Source organism: Pleurodeles waltl, chromosome 10 (genome assembly GCF_031143425.1).
Source record: "Pleurodeles waltl isolate 20211129_DDA chromosome 10, aPleWal1.hap1.20221129, whole genome shotgun sequence".
NCBI classification, from domain to species: domain Eukaryota; kingdom Metazoa; phylum Chordata; class Amphibia; order Caudata; family Salamandridae; genus Pleurodeles; species Pleurodeles waltl.
Genome location: NC_090449.1, coordinates 71,583,087 through 71,607,751, shown reverse-complemented (window position 1 = coordinate 71,607,751; position 24,665 = coordinate 71,583,087). Strand labels below are relative to the sequence as shown.

Here is a 24,665-nt window from a genome sequence, read left to right as displayed (position 1 = left end):
ACCTCTCTGTAAGCGAAAAGCAGACATGGCAAGAGGACATCCCATCTCCTTTTGAGTTTTTCTGGGAGCCCCATGATCATGCCTTTTAATGTCTTGTTGAATCTCTCAACCAAGCCATTAGTTTGTGGATGGTATGGTGTAGTGAATTTGTAAGTCACTCCACACTCATTCCACATGTGTTTTAGGTATGCTGACATGAAGTTGGTACCTCTGTCAGACACCACCTCCTTAGGGAAACCCACTCTGGTAAAGATACCAATGAGGGCCTTGGCTACTGCAGGGGCAGTAGTCGACCTAAGGGGAATAGCTTCAGGATACCTAGTAGCATGATCCACTACTACTAGGATGTACATATTTCCTGAGGCTGTGGGAGGTTCCAGTGGACCAACTATGTCCACACCCACTCTTTCAAAGGGGACCCCCACCACTGGAAGTGGAATGAGGGGGGCCTTTGGGTGCCCACCTGTCTTACCACTGGCTTGACAGGTGGGGCAGGAGAGGCAAAACTCCTTAACCATGTTGGACATATTGGGCCAGTAGAAGTGGTTGACTAGCCTCTCCCACGTCTTGGTTTGTCCCAAATGTCCAGCAAGGGGAATGTCATGGGCCAATGTTAGGATGAACTCTCTGAACAGCTGAGGCACTACCACTCTCCTAGTGGCACCAGGTTTGGGGTCTCTGGCCTCAGTGTACAGGAGTCCATCTTCCCAATAGACCCTATGTGTTCCATTTTTCTTGCCCTTGGACTCTTCAGCAGCTTGCTGCCTAAGGCCTTCAAGAGAGGGACAGGTTTCTTGTCCCTTACACAGCTCCTCCCTTGAGGGTCCCCCTGGGCCTAAGAGCTCAACCTGATAAGGTTCAAGCTCCAAAGGCTCAGTTCCCTCAGAGGGAAGAACTTCTTCCTGAGAAGAGAGGTTCCCTTTCTTTTGCTGTGTTGCAGTTGGTTTCCCAACTGACTTTCCTTTCCTCTTGGTAGGCTGGGCCATTCTTCCAGACTCCAGCTCTACTTGTTCACCCTGTGCCTTGCACTGTGCTCTTGTTTTCACACACACCAGTTCAGGGATACCCAGCATTGCTGCATGGGTTTTTAGTTCTACCTCAGCCCATGCTGAGGACTCCAGGTCATTTCCAAGCAGACAGTCCACTGGGATATTTGAGGAGACCACCACCTGTTTCAGGCCATTGACCCCTCCCCATTCTAAAGTAACCATTGCCATGGGATGTACTTTTCTCTGATTGTCAGCGTTGGTGACTGTGTAAGTTTTTCCAGTCAGGTATTGGCCAGGGGAAACCAGTTTCTCTGTCACCATGGTGACACTGGCACCTTTATCCCTCAGGCCCACTATTCTAGTCCCATTAATTAAGAGTTGCTGTCTGTATTTTTGCATGTTAGGCGGCCAGACAGCTAGTGTGGCTAAATCCACCCCACCCTCAGAAACTAGAGTAGCTTCAGTGTGGACCCTGATTTGCTCTGGGCACACTGTTGATCCCACTTGGAGACTAGCCATACCAGTGTTACCTGGATGGGAGTTTGGAGTGGAACCTTTCTTGGGACAGGCCTTGTCTCCAGTTTGGTGTCCATGCTGTTTACAGCTATGACACCAGGCCTTTTTGGGATCAAAGTTTTTACCCTTGTACCCATTGTTTTGTGAAGAGGCTCTGGGCCCACCCTCCTGTGCAGGTTTTTGGGGGCCTGTAGAAGACTCTTTACTATTTTTAGTTTTGGTTGTCTCATCACCCTTCCCCTGGGGAGTCTTTGTGACCCCTTTCTTTTGGTCACCCCCTGTTGAAGTCTTGGACACCCTTGTCTTGACCCAATGGTCCGCCTTCTTTCCCAATTCTTGGGGAGAAATTGGTCCTAGGTCTACCAGATGCTGATGCAGTTTATCATTGAAACAATTACTCAATAGGTGCTCTTTCACAAATAAATTGTACAGCCCATCATAATTACTTACACCACTGCCTTGAATCCAACCATCTAGTGTTTTCACTGAGTAGTCTACAAAGTCAACCCAGGTCTGGCTCGAGGATTTTTGAGCCCCCCTGAATCTAATCCTATACTCCTCAGTGGAGAATCCAAAGCCCTCAATCAGGGTACCCTTCATGAGGTCATAAGATTCTGCATCTTGTCCAGAGAGTGTGAGGAGTCTATCCCTACACTTTCCTGTGAACATTTCCCAAAGGAGAGCACCCCAGTGAGATCTGTTCACTTTTCTGGTTACACAAGCCCTCTCAAAAGCTGTGAACCATTTGGTGATGTCATCACCATCTTCATATTTAGTTACAATCCCTTTAGGGATTTTCAACATGTCAGGAGAATCTCTGACCCTATTTATGTTGCTGCCACCATTGATGGGTCCTAGGCCCATCTCTTGTCTTTCCCTCTCTCTGGCTAGGATCTGTCTTTCCAAAGCCAATCTTTTGGCCATCCTGGCTAACTGGATGTCCTCTTCACTGGAGTTATCCTCAGTGATTTCAGAGGTGTTGGTCTCTCCTGTGAGGGAACCAGCATCTCTGACTATTATTTTTGGAGTCAGGGTTTGAGAGACCCTGTTCTCCCTAGATAGGACTGGTAGGGGGGAATTGTCCTCCAAGTCACTATCCTCTTCCTCTGAGTTGCCACCCTCAGAGGGGTTGGCCTTTTCAAACTCTGCCAAAAGCTCCTGGAGCTGTATTTTGGTAGGTTTGGGGCCCATTGTTATTTTCTTTATTTTACAGAGTGACCTTAGCTCCCTCATCTTAAGATGGAGGTAAGGTGTGGTGTCGAGTTCCACCACAGTCACATCTGTGCTAGACATTTTGCTTCTAAAAGTTGGAATACTTTTTAAGAATCTACAACTGGTTCTAGAATCTAATTCAAACTTTTACAAACTTTTAAACTCTAAAAGAAAATGCTAAACAGGATCTAACACAAGGCCCTAGCAGGTCTTTTAAGAATTTAGAAAACTTTTCAAATTGCAAAAATCAATTTCTAATGACAATTTTTGAATTTGTCGTGTGATCAGGTATTGGCTGAGTAGTCCAGCAAATGCAAAGTCTTGTACCCCACCGCTGATCCACCAATGTAGGAAGTTGGCTCTGTATGTGCTATTTCAAAGTAAGGAATGGCATGCACAGAGTCCAAGGGTTCCCCTTAGAGGTAAAATAGTGGTAAAAAATAGATAATACTAATGCTCTCTTTTGTGGTAGTGTGGTCGAGCAGTAGGCTTATCCAAGGAGTAGTGTTAAGCATTTGTTGTACATACACATAGACAATAAATGAGGTACACACACTCAGACAAATCCAGCCAATAGGTTTTTGTATAGAAAAATATATTTTCTTAGTTTATTTTAAGAACCACAGGTTCAAATTCTACATGTAATATCTCATTCGAAAGGTATTGCAGGTAAGTACTTTAGGAACTTTAAATCATAAAAATTGCATGTATACTTTACAAGTTATTGACAAATAGCTGTTCTAAAAGTGGACACTTAGTGCAATTTTCACAGTTCCTGGGGGAGGTAAGTTTTTTGTTAGTTTTACCAGGTAAGTAAGACACTTACAGGGTTCAGTTCTTGGTCCAAGGTAGCCCACCGTTGGGGGTTCAGAGCAACCCCAAAGTCACCACACCAGCAGCTCAGGGCCGGTCAGGTGCAGAGTTCAAAGTGGTGCCCAAAACACATAGGCTAGAATGGAGAGAAGGGGGTGCCCCGGTTCCGGTCTGCTTGCAGGTAAGTACCCGCGTCTTCGGAGGGCAGACCAGGAGGGTTTTGTAGGGCACCGGGGGGGACACAAGCCCACACAGAAATTTCACCCTCAGCAGCGCGGGGGCGGCCGGGTGCAGTGTAGAAACAAGCGTCGGGTTCGCAATGTTAGTCTATGAGAGATCTCGGGATCTCTTCAGCGCTGCAGGCAGGCAAGGGGGGGGTTCCTCGGGGAAACCTCCACTTGGGCAAGGGAGAGGGACTCCTGGGGGTCACTTCTCCAGTGAAAGTCCGGTCCTTCAGGTCCTGGGGGCTGCGGGTGCAGGGTCTCTCCCAGGCGTCGGGACTTTGGATTCAAAGAGTCGCGGTCAGGGGAAGCCTCGGGATTCCCTCTGCAGGCGGCGCTGTGGGGACTCAGGGGGGTCAGGTTTTGGTACTCACAGTATCAGAGTAGTCCTGGGGTCCCTCCTGAGGTGTTGGATCTCCACCAGCCGAGTCGGGGTCGCCGGGTGCAGTGTTGCAAGTCTCACGCTTCTTGCGGGGAGCTTGCAGGGTTCTTTCAAGGCTGCTGGAAACAAAGTTGCAGCCTTTCTTGGAGCAGGTCCGCTGTCCTCGGGAGTTTCTTGTCTTTTCGAAGCAGGGGCAGTCCTCAGAGGATGTCGAGGTCGCTGGTCCCTTTGGAAGGCGTCGCTGGAGCAGGATCTTTGGAAGGCAGGAGACAGGCCGGTGAGTTTCTGGGGCCAAGGCAGTTGTCGTCTTCTGGTCTTCCTCTGCAGGGGTTTTCAGCTAGGCAGTCCTTCTTCTTGTAGTTGCAGGAATCTAATTTTCTAGGGTTCAGGGTAGCCCTTAAATACTAAATTTAAGGGCGTGTTTAGGTCTGGGGGGTTAGTAGCCAATGGCTACTAGCCCTGAGGGTGGGTACACCCTCTTTGTGCCTCCTCCCAAGGGGAGGGGGTCACAATCCTAACCCTATTGGGGGAATCCTCCATCTGCAAGATGGAGGATTTCTAAAAGTCAGAGTCACCTCAGCTCAGGACACCTTAGGGGTTGTCCTGACTGGCCAGTGACTCCTCCTTGTTGCTTTCTTTGTTCCCTCCAGCCTTGCCGCCAAAAGTGGGGGCCGTGGCCGGAGGGGGCGGGCAACTCCACTAAGCTGGAGTGCCCTGCTGGGCTGTGACAAAGGGGTGAGCCTTTGAGGCTCACCGCCAGGTGTCACAGCTCCTGCCTGGGGGAGGTGTTAGCATCTCCACCCAGTGCAGGCTTTGTTACTGGCCTCAGAGTGACAAAGGCACTCTCCCCATGGGGCCAGCAACATGTCTCTGGTGTGGCAGGCTGCTGGAACTAGTCAGCCTACACAGACAGTCGGTTAAGTTTCAGGGGGCACCTCTAAGGTGCCCTCTGTGGTGTATTTTACAATAAAATGTACACTGGCATCAGTGTGCATTTATTGTGCTGAGAAGTTTGATACCAAACTTCCCAGTTTTCAGTGTAGCCATTATGGTGCTGTGGAGTTCGTATTTGACAGACTCCCAGACCATATGCTCTTATGGCTACCCTGCACTTACAATGTCTAAGGTTTTGTTTAGACACTGTAGGGGTACCATGCTCATGCACTGGTACCCTCACCTATGGTATAGTGCACCCTGCCTTAGGGCTGTAAGGCCTGCTAGAGGGGTGTCTTACCTATACTGCATAGGCAGTGAGAGGCTGGCATGGCACCCTGAGGGGAGTGCCATGTCGACTTACTCGTGTTGTCCTCACTAGCACACACAAGCTGGCAAGCAGTGTGTCTGTGCTGAGTGAGAGGTCTCCAGGGTGGCATAAGACATGCTGCAGCCCTTAGAGACCTTCCTTGGCATCAGGGCCCTTGGTACTAGAAGTACCAGTTACAAGGGACTTATCTGGATGCCAGGGTCTGCCAATTGTGGATACAAAAGTACAGGTTAGGGAAAGAACACTGGTGCTGGGGCCTGGTTAGCAGGCCTCAGCACACTTTCAATTGTAAACATAGCATCAGCAAAGGCAAAAAGTCAGGGGGCAACCATGCCAAGGAGGCATTTCCTTACAGTCACTGAGACCCTGTCCTGCTCACTTACAATGTAAAGGGTCATGAGGCACTACACAAGAAGCCCTTTAACTTAAGTCAGATGCAGAAGTGCATCTAGCTTTAATTGATGTATCAATCGATATTGTGTGGCAGTAGCAATGTGTTTTCTTGCTAGGCAAGGTACTTCCTGAATTGATCATTCTGTATTATGAATGGAACATAAGGATTCCCTATACCGTTCTGGTCTCATCCAGAGAAAACACCAAGTTTAGCTGAGCGTCATGGGGCTCTTCGCACTTAAATGTATTGGAATTGTGCACAATCACACATGATTTCCAAGCTTGGCTGCCTGTTTTTCAGAGTAGATGAGAAGTGCCACCAACCCAATAAATCGAGCTGTACTTACTGCCTGTGCAAGCAAGGGAGGAAGGAGATTGGTAATACTATCCAGCGCAGCACATGTGGTATTAGGCAATTGGGGAATATACCTGTCTCTCGATTTAGCCCGTCCTAATCAAGAAAACAGGCACTTTACAAGAAAGAATTAATGACATGAAAAAAAAAATACTTATATTGTTAATCCAGGTAGCTGAGTCAGCATCTCTGTGGAATGTAGACTTGATGGTGGTGCAATACCTACTTGTAGACTACTCAATTGTTCAGATTTCTTCTAATCCATCATTATCACAATTCTAAGAAAGTTGAAAGAATCTGGGTGCACGATGAAAGTCGTGGATGTGTCTTGGACAAGGCATTTGTGTCCAGGTCTGGAATTCACCAGTTTAGCCTCCCATCAGACAACTGCACAGACCAAATCTGCTGTTGATAAACCGAGGAACGTACTAGTCCATTAACTTGAACTTGTCAGTATTGAAAAAGGGAGACTCTGAGGCATTTAGTAGGCTAAAGCTATTGGGTAAGGTTATGGATCTCTTCCTTGATCCCTCACCTCTAATTTCCCCCTTCAATGTCAATGCAGTGACTTTTGCCAGTTTCAAAGGAAGAAAACCAGATGGTGTCCTTTCTTCACTACATTGCACAAAACAGATAGCTGACTTTTATGCTGCAAAGAAGTCAAAGGCCGTGGGATTATCCACAGCTTGTTTTACTTCAATAAGCGTACCCCCTACTCTTGATTTTCTATTCTTCCAGGGAAGAACATGTGGATTGAGAACTGTAAGAGTCCATTGAGTCTTCAGCTGGATTTGAAGATTCTCAAACTCCCCTTCATCGACCCAGCCCTCAACGCCGCCTTTCCTCAAGATGGTTTTCTCTAGGAAAGTGTTGGCCAGTATTGTCTGTATGTAGATTTAGGTTGACCTCCTAATGCTTTTTCTGAAGTTGTATGCTCTTGGGCATTTCTAGTCTAGGGCATTTTATCCTTGAGGATTGATACTACCTTTTTAAGTATGACCTAGAGACAACTTGAGATGGTTCACAAGTTTTATTGAATAAAAACCTTCAGAAAAATAGATACTTATCTATATACACATGCATTGTGGGGTTTTGGGTCACCCTTCTTCGTTTGTTGGTCAGTTCATTGAGGTCAATCGCATTTTACCACTGCTCAACACGGAATACAGCATGGGCTGTCCCACTTAATTTATTGGCTCTGACAATGTGAATAATGACATTTTGGTCATTACATGTCCATGTCTACCTAAGAAGAAAGTTTAATTTCCGTGCCAAAAATGTGACAGGTGTTATCCTTCAGATCACAAACCTGTTCTGGGTACACCTGGCTGCCAGGGAACAGGTTATTATATGCAATGTGTATTCTTTTAATTTAAAATGTTTGTGGTGTGTGTGTGTGTGTGTGTATTCCCCCCCCCCCCCCCCAAAAAAAAATATGCATGCAATAAACAAGAAAACAACCATTGCCCCTATGATAGCAAGAAAGTACATATTGCCTTTGTTTATATCTAGCATTGCTATTAAATGGCAACTGTCTTAAGGCTCATTATGTCCTTCTCTGATTTATTAGCCCGATAAGAGACAGGCACAAGGAATTTTAGAAGAAATTGTGGGAGATCTTCACTCAAATTAACTGATAAATGCATAATGTGCACATTAATGTAAGTTTCACCTGGGTGAATCGGAAATATTGGTGATTCTTATTGTGTGTGTGTGTGTGTGGAAATTGTATCGGCAAATGTTCTTTCCTTCTGGAATAGTTTTTTTTTTTTAATTTTTTTTTTTTTTATTGTTTTTAATTTAAGGTATTTACTTCTCTTAATTATAATGACCTCTATTTTAGTTATTTTTAACCATGGCTTTTCTGTACCTTGTTTCAAGTTTTGTCTAGTGCGATTTATCATTCAACCCAGTAGCTTGGTCCAAAGCGAGCTTTCTCATCGCACCAATGTGATAGAAGGGTCAATTTACAAATCACAAAATAATGGGAAGCTCTCTATTTGGTTTGTGTATCTCGATCCGTCTTAAAATATGTTTTTGCTCACCTAATTTACTTTTGTTTGCCAAATTTGAGAAGTTCTGACACAGATGTGATTTCTGCCCTCTCAGGTGACTCCATCAATGGTTCTCCTGTGATCCGTCTCTTAACTGATGCCAAAGGGAACGTTCTGCATGAAGTTCATGTACAGATGCAGGAGTTTGCTGTTTGTCCAAAGTCTACATCTGATGAGGTGATTGGTGCTCTGCAGGAAATCTTTTCCCTTTTCCCTTTTTTTTTTTTTTTTTTTTTGTAGGGTGAATAAGAGTCTTTAGGAAATGATGGGTTGAATCCTGAACCTCACTGTTTTAGGAAACGTTTTTGTTACTGCACTAGGGGCTTCTCATTCTCTGGGCAAAAAGACCTACGTAATAGGCCATTACCTCAATCTTAAGAACTATATCGAGTCAAGTATAGAACTCGCTATCTTAACCTATCACTCCTTTTCAACTTGGTTAAGGAAAACTGTTAGTAGTTCTTACCAGCTAGTTATTTTATAATTCCCATTTCCTTTGCATTGTTTCCTTAACAGGCTTGCTCTGATTAATTGTTATTCCATGCTTCAGGCTTTGCCTGCCTCTTAGCCATAATAAACTCTCCATCGGTTCTCTGTATAGCTTATTGGTGGGGAGGAGACCTCATGAATTTTCCTTTTGCTTGAAAGCATCCTTTTAATTGTAATTACAAGACTTCCTTTTTTTGCCAACGTTCTTTATTATACCTATAACAGGCATTTTGCTTCGTCCCTTTTTCTTAAACAAATACTTTTTGCTACAAGTGCCCATTACCTCTGATGTCCCAGGATTAAGTGCATAATTCAAATGCAGAGGACGATTCTCTGTGGCAAGTTGGCATAGATCCTGTGTCATCTTTCCTGGGATCCCTACTCATGTGATTTCCCCTCTTTTGTATTGGAGTCTGCATATTACTTTATCGTTTAGCTAAGATTAAAATGCCACAGAACCTGATAATATAGAGCCCATACATTACTATTGGACACAGTAGATGAGGTGCTGCTCTTGCAGAGCCTATGTTCGTGGGCTCCAAGAATGCCTTCTAGCATATTTTTGTGGGAGGTGGGTGCCTCTCAGGCTCATGCAAGCAAACCTTTTTTGTGCTATAGATGTACCCCTGAGATCTGGTTACCAAAGCAGAAAGGCCTGAAGGATACAGGTTTGGACACTGCTGTGGTCCTTTTGTGCAATTGTGTCTTGATCGTTGTAAATGCACTTTTCTCGGGGGGTTTAGTAGAACGCTGAATTGTTAGTTCTTCTGGTGTTGCACAAAACTTCCTTTGTGCAACCCATCCCTCCAGTTCTCCAACCTAACAAGGTCACCATACTCTGAGTGATGCCCAAATAGGGAATTGCACAATTTCCCATTAATCCACATAAAACAGAGAACCCTTCTGTGATTTTCCCCTGCCTAACATGGCCCTTCGTCGCCTGACTTTTCTTCATTTCTTCCTCGTGACCAAGTGTAATGCCTGCTTGGTGAAGGAGTCTTAAGCAGGAGAAGGCTATAGCAGCTGTGAGCAAATTTCCTTGCCACAATGAAATAAGATCGAGAGTCCAGCTTTTCCCAATACTAAGGTGCAGTACCATTTATTTTTTCTCGAGGCACAAGAACTACTAAAGGGGGCAGGGCATGGATGGGGCCTAGGCCCCCATCTCAGTAATCAGCCACCTCTTTTAGTGTTCCCAATAGGTAGCTCTTGAACTAGATCAGCACTGGAAACAGGTGTACATAGCCCCACAATCTTTGCTTTTAAATCGGACTCTTGTGGGGCAGATAATTTCACTATTCCATTCCCTGTGGTGGTTGCATTGGAACCCAGATGATTTGTTCATCCATTCAGTATTCCTTTACATCTGGGTGACCTCTTAACCTTCCTCTCCTCTGGAAAGGTTGACCCAGACTATAAAAGGGATCTTTAAAGTTTAAAATAAAAAAAATCAATTAAACCTAGTTTGAAATAGCTGTACAATGGCAGAAAATATTTTTTGTGAGAGCGTGAATAGTGTGCACGGGCTTTGTGCGGTCACTCAAAGGAAAGGGAGCCAGTGGTTGGAGATAGCTGACCCTACACTCCATGCTCTATTCTGCGATGGGCAGAAGCAAAATGTGAATTACAATGTTCGATGGCATCTGTCGCTGTAGATACGCATGTTTTGCAATAGCTCGCCATCTGGTGTTGGGCCGGAGTGTTACAAGTTGTTTTTCTTCGAAGAAGTCTTTCGAGTCACGGGACCGAGTGACTCCTCCTTTTGTCTCCATTGCGCATGGGCGTCGACTCCATCTTCGATTGTTTTTTTTCCGCCATCGGGTTCGGACGTGTTCCTGTCGCTCCGAGTTTCGGAACGGAAAGATAGCTAATTTCGGAAGATTTTCGTCGGTATTGTTGCGTTCGGGATCGGCGTAGTTAGATTCAACACCGCATCGAAGATCGAAGAGCTCCGGTGCCCTTCGGGGTAGTTTTTCGATCCCCCGTCGGGGCCTGGTCGGCCCGACCGCGTGCTGAAGAACGCCGATGGAACGGACCCTGTTCCGTTTCTGCCCCAAATGCACAATAAATACCCCTATACAGACCAACACTTGGTCTGTAACCTGTGCCTGTCACCTGAGCACAGTAAAGACACCTGCGAGGCCTGTCGTGCGTTCCGGTCCCGAAAAACACTCCGAGACCGTCGAGCCAGAAGACTTCAGATGGCGTCTGCGCCGACAGCCCACCGAGAGTTCGAGGAACAAGAAGAGGAAGGTACCTTCTCGATCCAAGACTCAGACTCCGAAGGATTCGACGATACACAAACCGTGAGTAAGACGTCGAAAACCACACAGAGGAAGATTTACAAGGCCCAGGGGACGCCACTGCCATCAGGCCATGGCTCCACCCATAAATTCGGTGACCGACCGTCGGCACCGAAAAAGGCCCAAACAGTGCCGAGATCGTCCGACTCCGGTCGAGACACCGGCACGCAGCCTTCTCGGGACCAAGAAAGTGCTGGAGACAAGCCTCGACACCGAGATGCCGGTGTGGACACGGCTCGACGCCGAGACAGCGGCACCGAAGAAGATCGACGCCGAGAGGTTTCGGCCCCGAAAAAGAAAAAAGTCACCTCGGAGCCGAAAAAACACGCAGACAGGGTTTCGGTGCCGAAACAAACTGCAACCAACCCAGCTTCAGGCTCTTATACAGAAGAGCACTCGCTAACCTCCCAAATGCAAAAGCATAGGTTTGAGGAAGAGCTACAATCAACTGATGTGGACCATACGCAAAAGCGTATTTTCATACAGCAGGGGACAGGAAAAATAAGCACCCTTCCCCCCATTAGAAGAAAGAGAAGGTTGGAGTTCCAAACTGAACAGACACCACAACCAAAAGTGGTGAAAAGAGTTACCCCACCACCCTCTCCTCCGCCCGTGATTAACGTCTCACCAGCACAAACTCCATCACACTCCCCAGCTCACACCACCATAAGCCAGGGTGACCAAGATCAAGACGCATGGGACCTATACGACGCCCCAGTGTCAGATAACAGTCCGGAGGCATACCCTACGAAGCCATCTCCACCAGAGGACAGCACCGCGTATTCTCAAGTGGTGGCTAGAGCAGCACAATTTCACAACGTAAGCCTCCACTCAGAACAGGTCGAGGATGATTTTTTATTCAACACACTCTCCTCCACCCACAGCTCATACCAAAGCCTGCCTATGCTCCCTGGTATGCTCCGGCATGCAAAAGAAATCTTTAAGGAGCCGGTCAAAAGTAGGGCTATCACACCAAGGGTGGAAAAAAAGTATAAGGCGCCTCCTACAGACCCGGTTTTCATCACTACACAGCTGCCACCAGACTCTGTCGTTGTAGGAGCAGCTAGGAAAAGGGCCAACTCCCACACATCTGGAGATGCACCACCCCCAAATAAAGAAAGCCGCAAGTTCGATGCAGCTGGTAAGAGTCGCAGCACAAGCTGCAAACCAGTGGCGCATCGCGAACTCCCAGGCACTACTTGCGCGCTATGACAAAGCCCACTGGGACGAGATGCAACCTCTCATTGAACATCTGCCCAAGGACTTACAAAATAGGGCAAAACAAGTGGTTGAGGAGGGACAGACCATTTCCAACAACCAGATCCGCTCCTCCATGGACGCTGCAGATACAGCTGCACGGACAATTAATACATCTGTAACTATCAGAAGGCATGCATGGCTCCGAACGTCTGGATTTAAACCAGAGATTCAACAAGCAGTTCTCAATATGCCTTTTAACGAAAAAGAACTGTTCGGTCCAGAAGTGGACACAGTGATTGAGAAACTCAAAAAAGATACGGACACTGCTAAAGCCATGGGCGCACTCTACTCCCCGCAGAGCAGAGGCAATTACAGCACATTCCGTAAAACACCCTTTCGAGGGGGGTTTCGGGGTCCGAGCACACAAGCCAGCACCTCACAAGCAACACCATCCAGTTACCAGGGACAGTATAGAGGAGGTTTTCGGGGACAATATAGAGGAGGGCAATTCCCTAGGAATAGAGGAAGATTTCAGAGCCCCAAAACCCCTACTACTAAACAGTGACTCACATTTCACTCACCCCCTCCACACAACACCAGTGGGGGGAAGAATAAGTCATTATTACAAAGCATGGGAGGAAATCACTACAGACACTTGGGTTCTAGCAATTATCCAACATGGTTATTGCAAAGAATTTCTACAATTCCCTCCAAACATACCACCAAAAGCACAAAATTTGACAACACACCATTCCAATCTCCTGGAGATAGAAGTGCAGGCACTATTGCAAAAGAATGCAATCGAATTAGTGCCAAACACACAAATAAACACAGGAGTTTACTCACTGTACTTTCTGATACCAAAGAAGGACAAAACGCTGAGACCAATCCTAGACCTCAGAGTAGTGAACACTTTCATCAAATCAGACCACTTTCACATGGTCACACTACAAGAAGTATTGCCATTGCTAAAACTACACGACTACATGGCAACTTTAGACCTCAAGGATGCTTATTTCCATATACCAATACACCCATCGCACAGGAAATACCTAAGGTTTGTATTCAAGGGAATACATTACCAATTCAAGGTACTGCCTTTCGGATTAACAACCGCACCAAGAGTCTTTACCAAATGTCTAGCGGTAGTCGCTGCACACATAAGAAGGCAGCAAATACATGTGTTCCCATATCTAGACGACTGGCTAATCAAGGCCCATTCGTTAATAGAGTGCTCAAATCACACATCATATCATACAAACCCTCTTCAAACTAGGGTTCACCGTCAATTTCACAAAATCCTAAATTCTGCCGCGCAAGGTACAACAATACCTGGGAGCCATAATAGACACATCAAAAGGAGTAGCCACTCCAAGTCCACAAAGAATTCAAAATTTCAACACCATCATACAACGCATGTATCCAACACAAAGGATACAAGCAAAGATGTTACTACAACTCCTAGGCATGATGTCTTCATGCATAGCCATTGTCCCAAACGCAAGACTGCACATGAGGCCCTTACAACAGTGCCTAGCATCACAATGGTCACAAGCACAGGGTCACCTTCTAGATCTGGTGTTAATAGACCGCCAAACTTACTTCTCGCTTCTGTGGTGGAACAACATAAATTTAAACAAAGGGCGGCCTTTCCAAGACCCAGTGCCACAATACGTAATAACAGATGCTTCCATGACAGGGTGGGGAGCACACCTCGATCAACACAGCATACAAGGACAATGGAACGTACATCAAACAAAACTGCATATAAATCACCTAGAACTTCTAGCAGTTTTTCAAGCACTAAAAGCTTTCCAACCAATCATAGTTCACAAATACATTCTCGTCAAAACAGACAACATGACAACAATGTATTATCTAAACAAGCAAGGGGGGACGCACTCCACGCAGTTAAGCCTGCTAGCACAAAAGATTTGGCGTTGGGCAATTCACAACCAAATTCGCCTAATAGCACAATTTATACCAGGGATCCAAAATCAACTCGCAGACAATCTCTCTCGAGATCACCAACAGGTCCACGAATGGAAAATTCACCCCCATATTCTGAACACTTATTTCAAACTCTGGGGAACACCTCACATAGACTTGTTTGCGACAAAGGAGAACGCAAAATGCCAAAACTTCGCATCCAGATACCCACACAAACAGTCCCAAGGCAATGCCCTATGGATGAACTGGTCAGGGATATTTGCTTACGCTTTTCCTCCTCTCCCTCTCCTTCCTTACCTGGTAACCAAACTCAGTCAAAACAAACTCAAACTCATATTAATAGCACCAACTTGGGCAAGGCAACCCTGGTACACAACGCTGCTAGACCTATCAGTAGTACCCTGCATCAAATTGCCCAACAGGCCAGATCTGTTGACACAGCACAACCAAAAGATCAGACACCCAGATCCAGCATCGCTGAATCTAGCAATCTGGCTCCTGAAATCCTAGAATTCGGGCACTTACAACTTACCCAAGAATGTATGGAAGTCATAAAACAAGCCAGAAGGCCATCCACCAGGCACTGCTATGCAAGTAAATGGAAGAGGTTTGTTTGCTACTGCCATATTAATCAAATACAACCATTACACACAACTCCAGAACATGTAGTGGGTTACTTGCTTCACTTACAAAAATCTAACCTGGCTTTCTCTTCCATTAAAATACACCTTGCAGCAATATCTGCATACCTGCAGACTACCTATTCAACTTCCCTATATAAGATACCAGTCATTAAAGCATTCATGGAGGGCCTTAGGAGAATTATACCACCAAGAACACCACCTGTTCCTTCATGGAACCTAAATGTTGTCCTAACTAGACTTATGGGTCCACCTTTTGAACCCATGCACTCCTGCGAAATACAGTTCCTAACCTGGAAGGTGGCATTTCTCATCGCCATTACTTCCCTAAGAAGAGTAAGCGAGATTCAGGCGTTTACAATACAGGAACCTTTTATACAACTACACAAGAATAAGGTCGTCCTAAGGACCAATCCTAAATTTTTGCCAAAGGTTATTTCACCGTTCCATCTAAATCAAACAGTGGAACTTCCAGTGTTCTTTCCACAGCCAGATACCGTAGCTGAAAGGGCACTACATACATTAGATGTCAAAAGAGCATTGATGTACTACATTGACAGAACAAAAAACATCAGAAAGACTAAACAACAATTTATTGCATTTCAAAAACCTCATGCAGGAAACCCAATATCAAAACAAGGTATAGCCAGATGGATAGTTAAATGCATCCAAATCTGCTACCTTAAAGCTAAACGACAGCTGCCCATTACACCAAGGGCACACTCAACCAGAAAGAAAGGTGCTACCATGGCTGTAGGAAGTTGGCTCTGTATGTACTATTTCAAAGTAAGGAATAGCATGCACAGAGTCCAAGGGTTCCCCTTAGAGGTAAAATAGTGGTAAAAATAGATAATACTAATGCTCTATTTTGTGGTAGTGTGGTCGAGCAGTAGGCTTATCCAAGGAGTAGTGTTAAGCATTTGTTGTACATACACAAGACAATAAATGAGGTACACACACTCAGAGACAAATCCAGCCAATAGGTTTTTATATAGAAAAATATCTTTTCTTAGTTTATTTTAAGAACCCCAGGTTCAAATTCTACATGTAATATCTCATTCGAAAGGTATTGCAGGTAAGTACTTTAGGAACTTCAAATCATCAAAATTGCATGTATACTTTTCAAGTTATTGACAAATAGCTGTTTTAAAAGTGGACACTTAGTGCAATTTTCACAGTTCCTGGGGGAGGTAAGTTTTTGTTAGTTCTACCAGGTAAGCAGGACACTTACAGGGTTCAGTTCTTGGTCCAAGGTAGCCCACCGTTGGGGGTTCAGAGCAACCCCAAAGTCACCACACCAGCAGCTCAGGGCCGGTCAGGTGCAGAGTTCAAAGTGGTGCCCAAAACACATAGGCTAGAATGGAGAGAAGGGGGTGCCCCGGTTCCGGTCTGCTTGCAGGTAAGTACCCGCGTCTTCGGAGGGCAGACCAGGGGGGTTTTGTAGGGCACCGGGGGGGACACAAGTCCACACAGAAATTTCACCCTCAGCAGCGCGGGGGCGGCCGGGTGCAGTGTAGAAACAAGCGTCGGGTTTTCAATGTTAGTCTATGAGAGATCTCAGGATCTCTTCAGCGCTGCAGGCAGGCAAGGGGGGGATTCCTCGGGGAAACCTCCACTTGGGCAAGGGAGAGGGACTCCTGGGGGTCACTTCTCCAGTGAAAGTCCGGTCCGTCAGGTCCTGGGGGCTGCGGGTGCAGGGTCTCTCCCAGGCGTCGGGACTTTTAGGTTCAAAGAGTCGCGGTCAGGGGAAGCCTCGGGATTCCCTCTGCAGGCGGCGCTGTGGGGGCTCAGGGGGGACAGGTTTTGGTACTCACAGTATCAGAGTAGTCCTGGGGTCCCTCCTGAGGTGTTGGATCGCCACCAGCCGAGTCGGGGTCGCCGGGTGCAGTGTTGCAAGTTTCACGCTTCTTGCGGGGAGCTTGCAGGGTTCTTTAAAGCTGCTGGAAACAAAGTTGCAGCTTTTCTTGGAGCAGGTCCGCTGTCCTCGGGAGTTTCTTGTCTTTTCGAAGCAGGGGCAGTCCTCAGAGGATGTCGAGGTCGCTGGTCCCTTCGGAAGGCGTCGCTGGAGCAGGATCTTTGGAAGGCAGGAGACAGGCCGGTGAGTTTCTGGAGCCAAGGCAGTTGTCGTCTTCTGGTCTTCCGCTGCAGGGGTTTTCAGCTGGGCAGTCCTTCTTCTTGTTGCAGGAATCTAATTTTCTAGGGTTCAGGGTAGCCCTTAAATACTAAATTTAAGGGCGTGTTTAGGTCTGGGGGGTTAGTAGCCAATGGCTACTAGCCCTGAGGGTGGGTACACCCTTTTTGTGCCTCCTCCCAAGGGGAGGGGGTCACAATCCTAACCCTATTGGGGGAATCCTCCATCTGCAAGATGGAGGATTTCTAAAAGTTAGAGTCACCTCAGCTCAGGACACCTTAGGGGCTGTCCTGACTGGCCAGTGACTCCTCCTTGTTATTCTCATTATTTTCTCCGGCCTTGCCGCCAAAAGTGGGGCCTGGCCGGAGGGGGCGGGCAACTCCACTAGCTGGAGTGTCCTGCTGGGTTGGCACAAAGGAGGGGAGCCTTTGAGGCTCACCGCCAGGTGTGACAATTCCTGCCTGGGGGAGGTGTTAGCATCTCCACCCAGTGCAGGCTTTGTTACTGGCCTCAGAGTGACAAAGGCACTCTCCCCATGGGGCCAGCAACATGTCTCGGTTTGGGGCAGGCTGCTAAAACTAGTCAGCCTACACAGATAGTCGGTTAAGTTTCAGGGGGCACCTCTAAGGTGCTCTCTGGGGTGTATTTTACAATAAAATGTACACTGGCATCAGTGTGCATTTATTGTGCTGAGAAGTTTGATACCAAACTTCCCAGTTTTCAGTGTAGCCATTATGGTGCTGTGGAGTTCGTGTTTGACAGACTCCCAGACCATATACTCTTATGGCTACCCTGCACTGACAATGTCTAAGGTTTTGTTTAGACACTGTAGGGGCACCATGCTCATGCACTGGTACCCTCACCTATGGTATAGTGCACCCTGCCTTAGGGCTGTAAGGCCTGCTAGAGGGGTGTCTTACCTATACTGCATAGGCAGTGAGAGGCTGGCATGGCACCCTGAGGGGAGTGCCATGTCGACTTACTCGTTTTGTCCTCACTAGCACACACAAGCTGGCAAGCAGTGTGTCTGTGCTGAGTGAGAGGTCTCCAGGGTGGCATAAGACATGCTGCAGCCCTTAGAGACCTTCCTTGGCATCAGGGCCCTTGGTACTAGAAGTACCAGTTACAAGGGACTTATCTGGATGCCAGGGTCTGCCAATTGTGGATACAAAAGTACAGGTTAGGGAAAGAACACTGGTGCTGGGGCCTGGTTAGCAGGCCTCAGCACACTTTCAATTGTAAACATAGCATCAGCAAAGGCAAAAAGTCAGGGGGCAACCATGCCAAGGAGGCATTTCCTTACACAACCCCCCCCCCCAAACGAAAGAGGATGAGACTAACCTTTCCCAAGAGAGTCTTCATTTTCTAAGTGGAAGAACCTGGAAAGGCCATCTGCATTGGCATGGGCAGTCCCAGGTCTGTGTTCCACTATAAAGTCCATTCCCTGTAGGGAGATGGACCACCTCAACAGTTTAGGATTTTCACCTTTCATTTGCATCAGCCATTTGAGAGGTCTGTGGTCAGTTTGAACTAGGAAGTGAGTCCCAAAGAGGTATGGTCTCAGCTTCTTCAGGGACCAAACCACAGCAAAGGCCTCCCTCTCAATGGCACTCCAACGCTGCTCCCTGGGGAGTAACCTCCTGCTAATGAAAGCAACAGGCTGGTCAAGGCCATCATCATTTGTTTGGGACAAAACTGCCCCTATCCCATGTTCAGAGGCATCAGTCTGCACAATGAACTGCTTAGAATAATCTGGAGCTTTGAGAACTGGTGCTGAGCACATTGCCTGTTTCAGGGTGTCAAAGGCCTGTTGGCATTCCACAGTCCAGTTCACTTTCTTGGGCATTTTCTTGGAGGTGAGTTCAGTGAGGGCTGTCACAATGGATCCATATCCCTTCACAAACCTCCTGTAATACCCAGTCAAGCCAAGGAATGCCCTGACTTGAGTCTGGGTTTTTGGAGCTACCCAGTCCAGAATAGTCTGGATCTTGGGTTGGAGTGGCTGAACTTGGCCTCCACCTACAAGGTGTCCCAAGTAAACCACAGTTCCCTGCCCTATCTGGCATTTGGATGCCTTGATAGAGAGGCCTGCAGATTGCAGAGCCTTCAAAACCTTCCTCAGGTGGACCAGGTGATCCTGCCAGGTGGAGCTAAAGACAGCAATATCATCAAGATAAGCTGTGCTAAAGGACTCCAAGCCAGCAAGGACTTGATTCACCAACCTTTGGAAGGTGGCAGGGGCATTCTTTAAACCAAAGGGCATAACAGTAAACTGATAATGCCCATCAGGTGTGGAGAATGCTGTCTTTTCTTTTGCTCCAGGTGCCATTTTTATTTGCCAGTACCCTGCTGTCAAGTCAAAGGTACTTAGAAATTTGGCAGCACCTAATTTATCAATGAGCTCATCAGCTCTTGGAATTGGATGAGCATCTGTCTTGGTGACAGAATTGAGCCCTCTGTAGTCCACACAAAACCTCATCTCTTTCTTTCCATCTTTGGTGTGAGGTTTGGGGACTAAGACCACTGGGCTAGCCCAGGGGCTGTCAGAGCGCTCAATTACTCCCAATTCCAGCATCTTGTGGACTTCCACCTTGATGCTTTCTTTAACATGGTCAGATTGTCTAAAAATTTTGTTCTTGACAGGCATGCTGTCTCCTGTGTCCACATCATGGGTACACAGGTGTGTCTGACCAGGGGTTAAGGAGAAGAGTTCAGGAAACTGTTGTAGGACTCTCCTACAATCAGCTTGCTGTTGGCCAGAGAGGGTGTCTGAGTAGATCACTCCATCTACTGTACCATCTTTTGGGTCTGATGACAGAAGATCAGGGAGAGGTTCACTCTCTGCCTCCTGATCCTCATCTGTTACCATCAACAGATTGACATCAGCCCTGTCGTGGAAGAGCTTAAGGCGGTTTACATGGATCACCCTCTTGGGGCTCCTGCTTGTGCCCAGGTCCACCAAGTAGGTGACCTGACTCTTCCTCTCTAGTACTGGGTAAGGGCCACTCCATTTGTCCTGGAGTGCCCTGGGAGCCACAGGCTCCAGAACCCAGACTTTCTGCCCTGGTTGGAACTCAACCAGTGCAGCCTTTTGGTCATACCAAAACTTCTGGAGCTGTTGGCTGGCCTCAAGGTTTTTGGTTGCCTTTTCCATGTACTCTGCCATTCTAGAGCGAAGGCCAAGTACATAGTCCACTATGTCTTGTTTTGGCTCATGGAGAGGTCTCTCCCAGCCTTCTTTAACAAGAGCAAGTGGTCCCCTTACAGGATGACCAAACAGAAGTTCAAAGGGTGAGAATCCTACTCCCTTCTGTGGCACCTCTCTGTAAGCGAAAAGCAGACATGGCAAGAGGACATCCCATCTCCTTTTGAGCTTTTCTGGGAGCCCCATGATCATGCCTTTTAATGTCTTGTTGAATCTCTCAACCAAGCCATTAGTTTGTGGGTGGTATGGTGTAGTGAATTTATAAGTCACTCCACACTCATTCCACATGTGCTTTAGGTATGCTGACATGAAGTTGGTACCCCTGTCAGACACCACCTCCTTAGGGAAACCCACTCTGGTAAAGATACCAATGAGGGCCTTGGCTTCTGCAGGGGCAGTAGTCGACCTAAGGGGAATAGCTTCAGGATACCTGGTAGCATGATCCACTACTACCAGGATATACATATTTCCTGAGGCTGTGGGAGGTTCCAGTGGACCAACTATGTCCACACCCACTCTTTCAAAGGGAACCCCCACCACTGGAAGTGGAATGAGGGGGGCCTTTGGATGCCCACCTGTCTTACCACTGGCTTGACAGGTGGGGCAGGAGAGGCAAAACTCCTTAACCATGCTGGACATATTGGGCCAGTAGAAGTGGTTGACTAACCTCTCCCACGTCTTGGTTTGTCCCAAATGTCCAGCAAGGGGAATGTCATGGGCCAATGTTAGGATGAACTCTCTGAACAGCTGAGGCACTACCACTCTCCTAGTGGCACCAGGTTTGGGGTCTCTGGCCTCAGTGTACAGGAGTCCATCTTCCCAATAGACCCTATGCGTTCCATTTTTCTTGCCTTTGGACTCTTCAGCAGCTTGCTGCCTAAGGCCTTCAAGAGAGGGACAGGTTTCTTGTCCCTTACACAGCTCCTCCCTTGAGGGTCCCCCTGGGCCCAAGAGCTCAACCTGGTAAGGTTCAAGCTCCAAAGGCTCAGTTCCCTCAGAGGGCAGAACTTCTTCCTGAGAAGAGAGGTTCCCTTTCTTTTGCTGTGTTGCAGTTGGTTTCCCAACTGACTTTCCTGTTCTCTTGGTAGGCTGGGCCATTCTTCCAGACTCCAGCTCTACTTGTTCACCCTGTGCCTTGCACTGTGCTCTCGTTTTCACACACACCAGTTCAGGGATACCCAGCATTGCTGCATGGGTTTTTAGTTCTACCTCAGCCCATGCTGAGGACTCCAGGTCATTTCCAAGCAGACAGTCCACTGGGATATTTGAGGAGACCACCACCTGTTTCAGGCCATTGACCCCTCCCCATTCTAAAGTAACCATTGCCATGGGATGTACTTTTCTCTGATTGTCAGCGTTGGTGACTGTGTAAGTTTTTCCAGTCAGGTATTGGCCAGGGGAAACCAGTTTCTCTGTCACCATGGTGACACTGGCACCTGTATCCCTCAGGCCCTCTATTCTAGTCCCATTAATTAAGAGTTGCTGTCTGTATTTTTGCATGTTAGGCGGCCAGACAGCTAGTGTGGCTAAATCCACCCCACCCTCAGAAACTAGAGTAGCTTCAGTGTGGACCCTGATTTGCTCTGGGCACACTGTTGATCCCACTTGGAGACTAGCCATACCAGTGTTACCTGGATGGGAGTTTGGAGTGGAATCTTTCTTGGGACAGGCCTTGTCTCCAGTTTGGTGTCCATGCTGTTTACAGCTATGACACCAGGCCTTTTTGGGATCAAAGTTTTTACCCTTGTACCCATTGTTTTGTGAAGAGGCTCTGGGCCCACCCTCCTGTGCAGGTTTTTGGGGGCCTGTAGAAGACTCTTTACTATTTTTAGTTTTGGTTGTCTCATCACCCTTCCCCTGGGGAGTCTTTGTGACCCCTTTCTTTTGGTCACCCCCTGTTGAAGTCTTGGACACCCTTGTCTTGACCCAATGGTCCGCCTTCTTTCCCAATTCTTGGGGAGAAATTGGTCCTAGGTCTACCAGATGCTGATGCAGTTTATCATTGAAACAATTACTTAACAGGTGTTCTTTCACAAATAAATTGTACAGCCCATCATAATTACTTACACCACTGCCTTGAATCCAACCATCTAGTGTTTTCACTGAGTAGTCAACGAAGTCAACCCAGGTCTGGCTCGAGGATTTTTGAGCCCCCCTGAACCTAATCCTGTACTCCTCAGTGGAGAATCCAAAGCCCTCAATCAGGGTACCCTTCATGAGGTCATAAGATTCTGCATCTTGTCCAGAGAGTGTGAGGAGTCTATCCCTACACTTTCCTGTGAACATTTCCCAAAGGAGAGCACCCCAGTGAGATCTGTTCACTTTTCTGGTTACACAAGCCCTCTCAAAAGCTGTGAACCATTTGGTGATGTCATCACCATCTTCATATTTAGTTACAATCCCTTTAGGGATTTTCAACATGTCAGGAGAATCTCTGACCCTATTTATATTGCTGCCACCATTGATGGGTCCTAGGCCCATCTCTTGTCTTTCCCTCTCTATGGCTAGGATCTGTCTTTCCAAAGCCAATCTTTTGGCCATCCTGGCTAACTGGATGTCCTCTTCACTGGGGCTATCCTCAGTGATTTCAGAGGTGTTGGTCTCTCCTGTGAGGGAACCAGCATCTCTGACTATTATTTTTGGAGTCAGGGTTTGAGGGACCCTGTTCTCCCTAGATAGGACTGGTAGGGGGGAATTGTCCTCCAAGTCACTATCCTCTTCCTCTGAGTTGCCACCCTCAGAGGGGTTGGCCTTTTCAAACTCTGCCAAAAGCTCCTGGAGCTGTATTTTGGTAGGTTTGGGGCCCATTGTTATTTTCTTTATTTTACAGAGTGACCTTAGCTCCCTCATCTTAAGATGGAGGTAAGGTGTGGTGTCGAGTTCCACCACAGTCACATCTGTGCTAGACATTTTGCTTCTAAAAGTTGGAATACTTTTTAAGAATCTACAACTGGTTCTAGAATCTAATTCAAACTTTTACAAACTTTTAAACTCTAAAAGAAATGCTAAACAGGGACTTAACACACAAGGCCCTAGCAGGACTTTTAAGAATTTAGAAAACTTTTCAAATTGCAAAAATCAATTTCTAATGACAATTTTGGAATTTGTCGTGTGATCAGGTATTGGCTGAGTAGTCCAGCAAATGCAAAGTCTTGTACCCCACCGCTGATCCACCAATGTAGGAAGTTGGCTCTGTATGTACTATTTCAAAGTAAGGAATAGCATGCACAGAGTCCAAGGGTTCCCCTTAGAGGTAAAATAGTGGTAAAAATAGATAATACTAATGCTCTATTTTGTGGTAGTGTGGTCGAGCAGTAGGCTTATCCAAGGAGTAGTGTTAAGCATTTGTTGTACATACACAAGACAATAAATGAGGTACACACACTCAGACAAATCCAGCCAATAGGTTTTTATATAGAAAAATATCTTTTCTTAGTTTATTTTAAGAACCCCAGGTTCAAATTCTACATGTAATATCTCATTCGAAAGGTATTGCAGGTAAGTACTTTAGGAACTTCAAATCATCAAAATTGCATGTATACTTTTCAAGTTATTGACAAATAGCTGTTTTAAAAGTGGACACTTAGTGCAATTTTCACAGTTCCTGGGGGAGGTAAGTTTTTGTTAGTTCTACCAGGTAAGCAGGACACTTACAGGGTTCAGTTCTTGGTCCAAGGTAGCCCACCGTTGGGGGTTCAGAGCAACCCCAAAGTCACCACACCAGCAGCTCAGGGCCGGTCAGGTGCAGAGTTCAAAGTGGTGCCCAAAACACATAGGCTAGAATGGAGAGAAGGGGGTGCCCCGGTTCCGGTCTGCTTGCAGGTAAGTACCCGCGTCTTCGGAGGGCAGACCAGGGGGGTTTTGTAGGGCACCGGGGGGGACACAAGTCCACACAGAAATTTCACCCTCAGCAGCGCGGGGGCGGCCGGGTGCAGTGTAGAAACAAGCGTCGGGTTTTCAATGTTAGTCTATGAGAGATCTCGGGATCTCTTCAGCGCTGCAGGCAGGCAAGGGGGGGATTCCTCGGGGAAACCTCCACTTGGGCAAGGGAGAGGGACTCCTGGGGGTCACTTCTCCAGTGAAAGTCCGGTCCGTCAGGTCCTGGGGGCTGCGGGTGCAGGGTCTCTCCCAGGCGTCGGGACTTTTAGGTTCAAAGAGTCGCGGTCAGGGGAAGCCTCGGGATTCCCTCTGCAGGCGGCGCTGTGGGGGCTCAGGGGGGACAGGTTTTGGTACTCACAGTATCAGAGTAGTCCTGGGGTCCCTCCTGAGGTGTTGGATCGCCACCAGCCGAGTCGGGGTCGCCGGGTGCAGTGTTGCAAGTTTCACGCTTCTTGCGGGGAGCTTGCAGGGTTCTTTAAAGCTGCTGGAAACAAAGTTGCAGCTTTTCTTGGAGCAGGTCCGCTGTCCTCGGGAGTTTCTTGTCTTTTCGAAGCAGGGGCAGTCCTCAGAGGATGTCGAGGTCGCTGGTCCCTTCGGAAGGCGTCGCTGGAGCAGGATCTTTGGAAGGCAGGAGACAGGCCGGTGAGTTTCTGGGGCCAAGGCAGTTG

The 24,665-nt window shown here is 47.2% G+C and overlaps 1 protein-coding gene across 5 annotated transcripts in view; it reads left to right on the top strand.

Moving 5' to 3' along the window:
* The window catches only part of E4F1 (E4F transcription factor 1), a 336,452-nt gene that overhangs the window by 90,009 nt on the left and 221,778 nt on the right, over positions 1–24,665 (top strand). For all 5 annotated transcript variants that reach the window (XM_069209720.1, XM_069209718.1, XM_069209721.1 and 2 more), the window contains one exon: positions 8,255–8,376. In XM_069209720.1, coding sequence (XP_069065821.1) covers positions 8,255–8,376 — 122 coding nt within the window. The remainder of the gene's footprint in view (positions 1–8,254; positions 8,377–24,665) is intronic.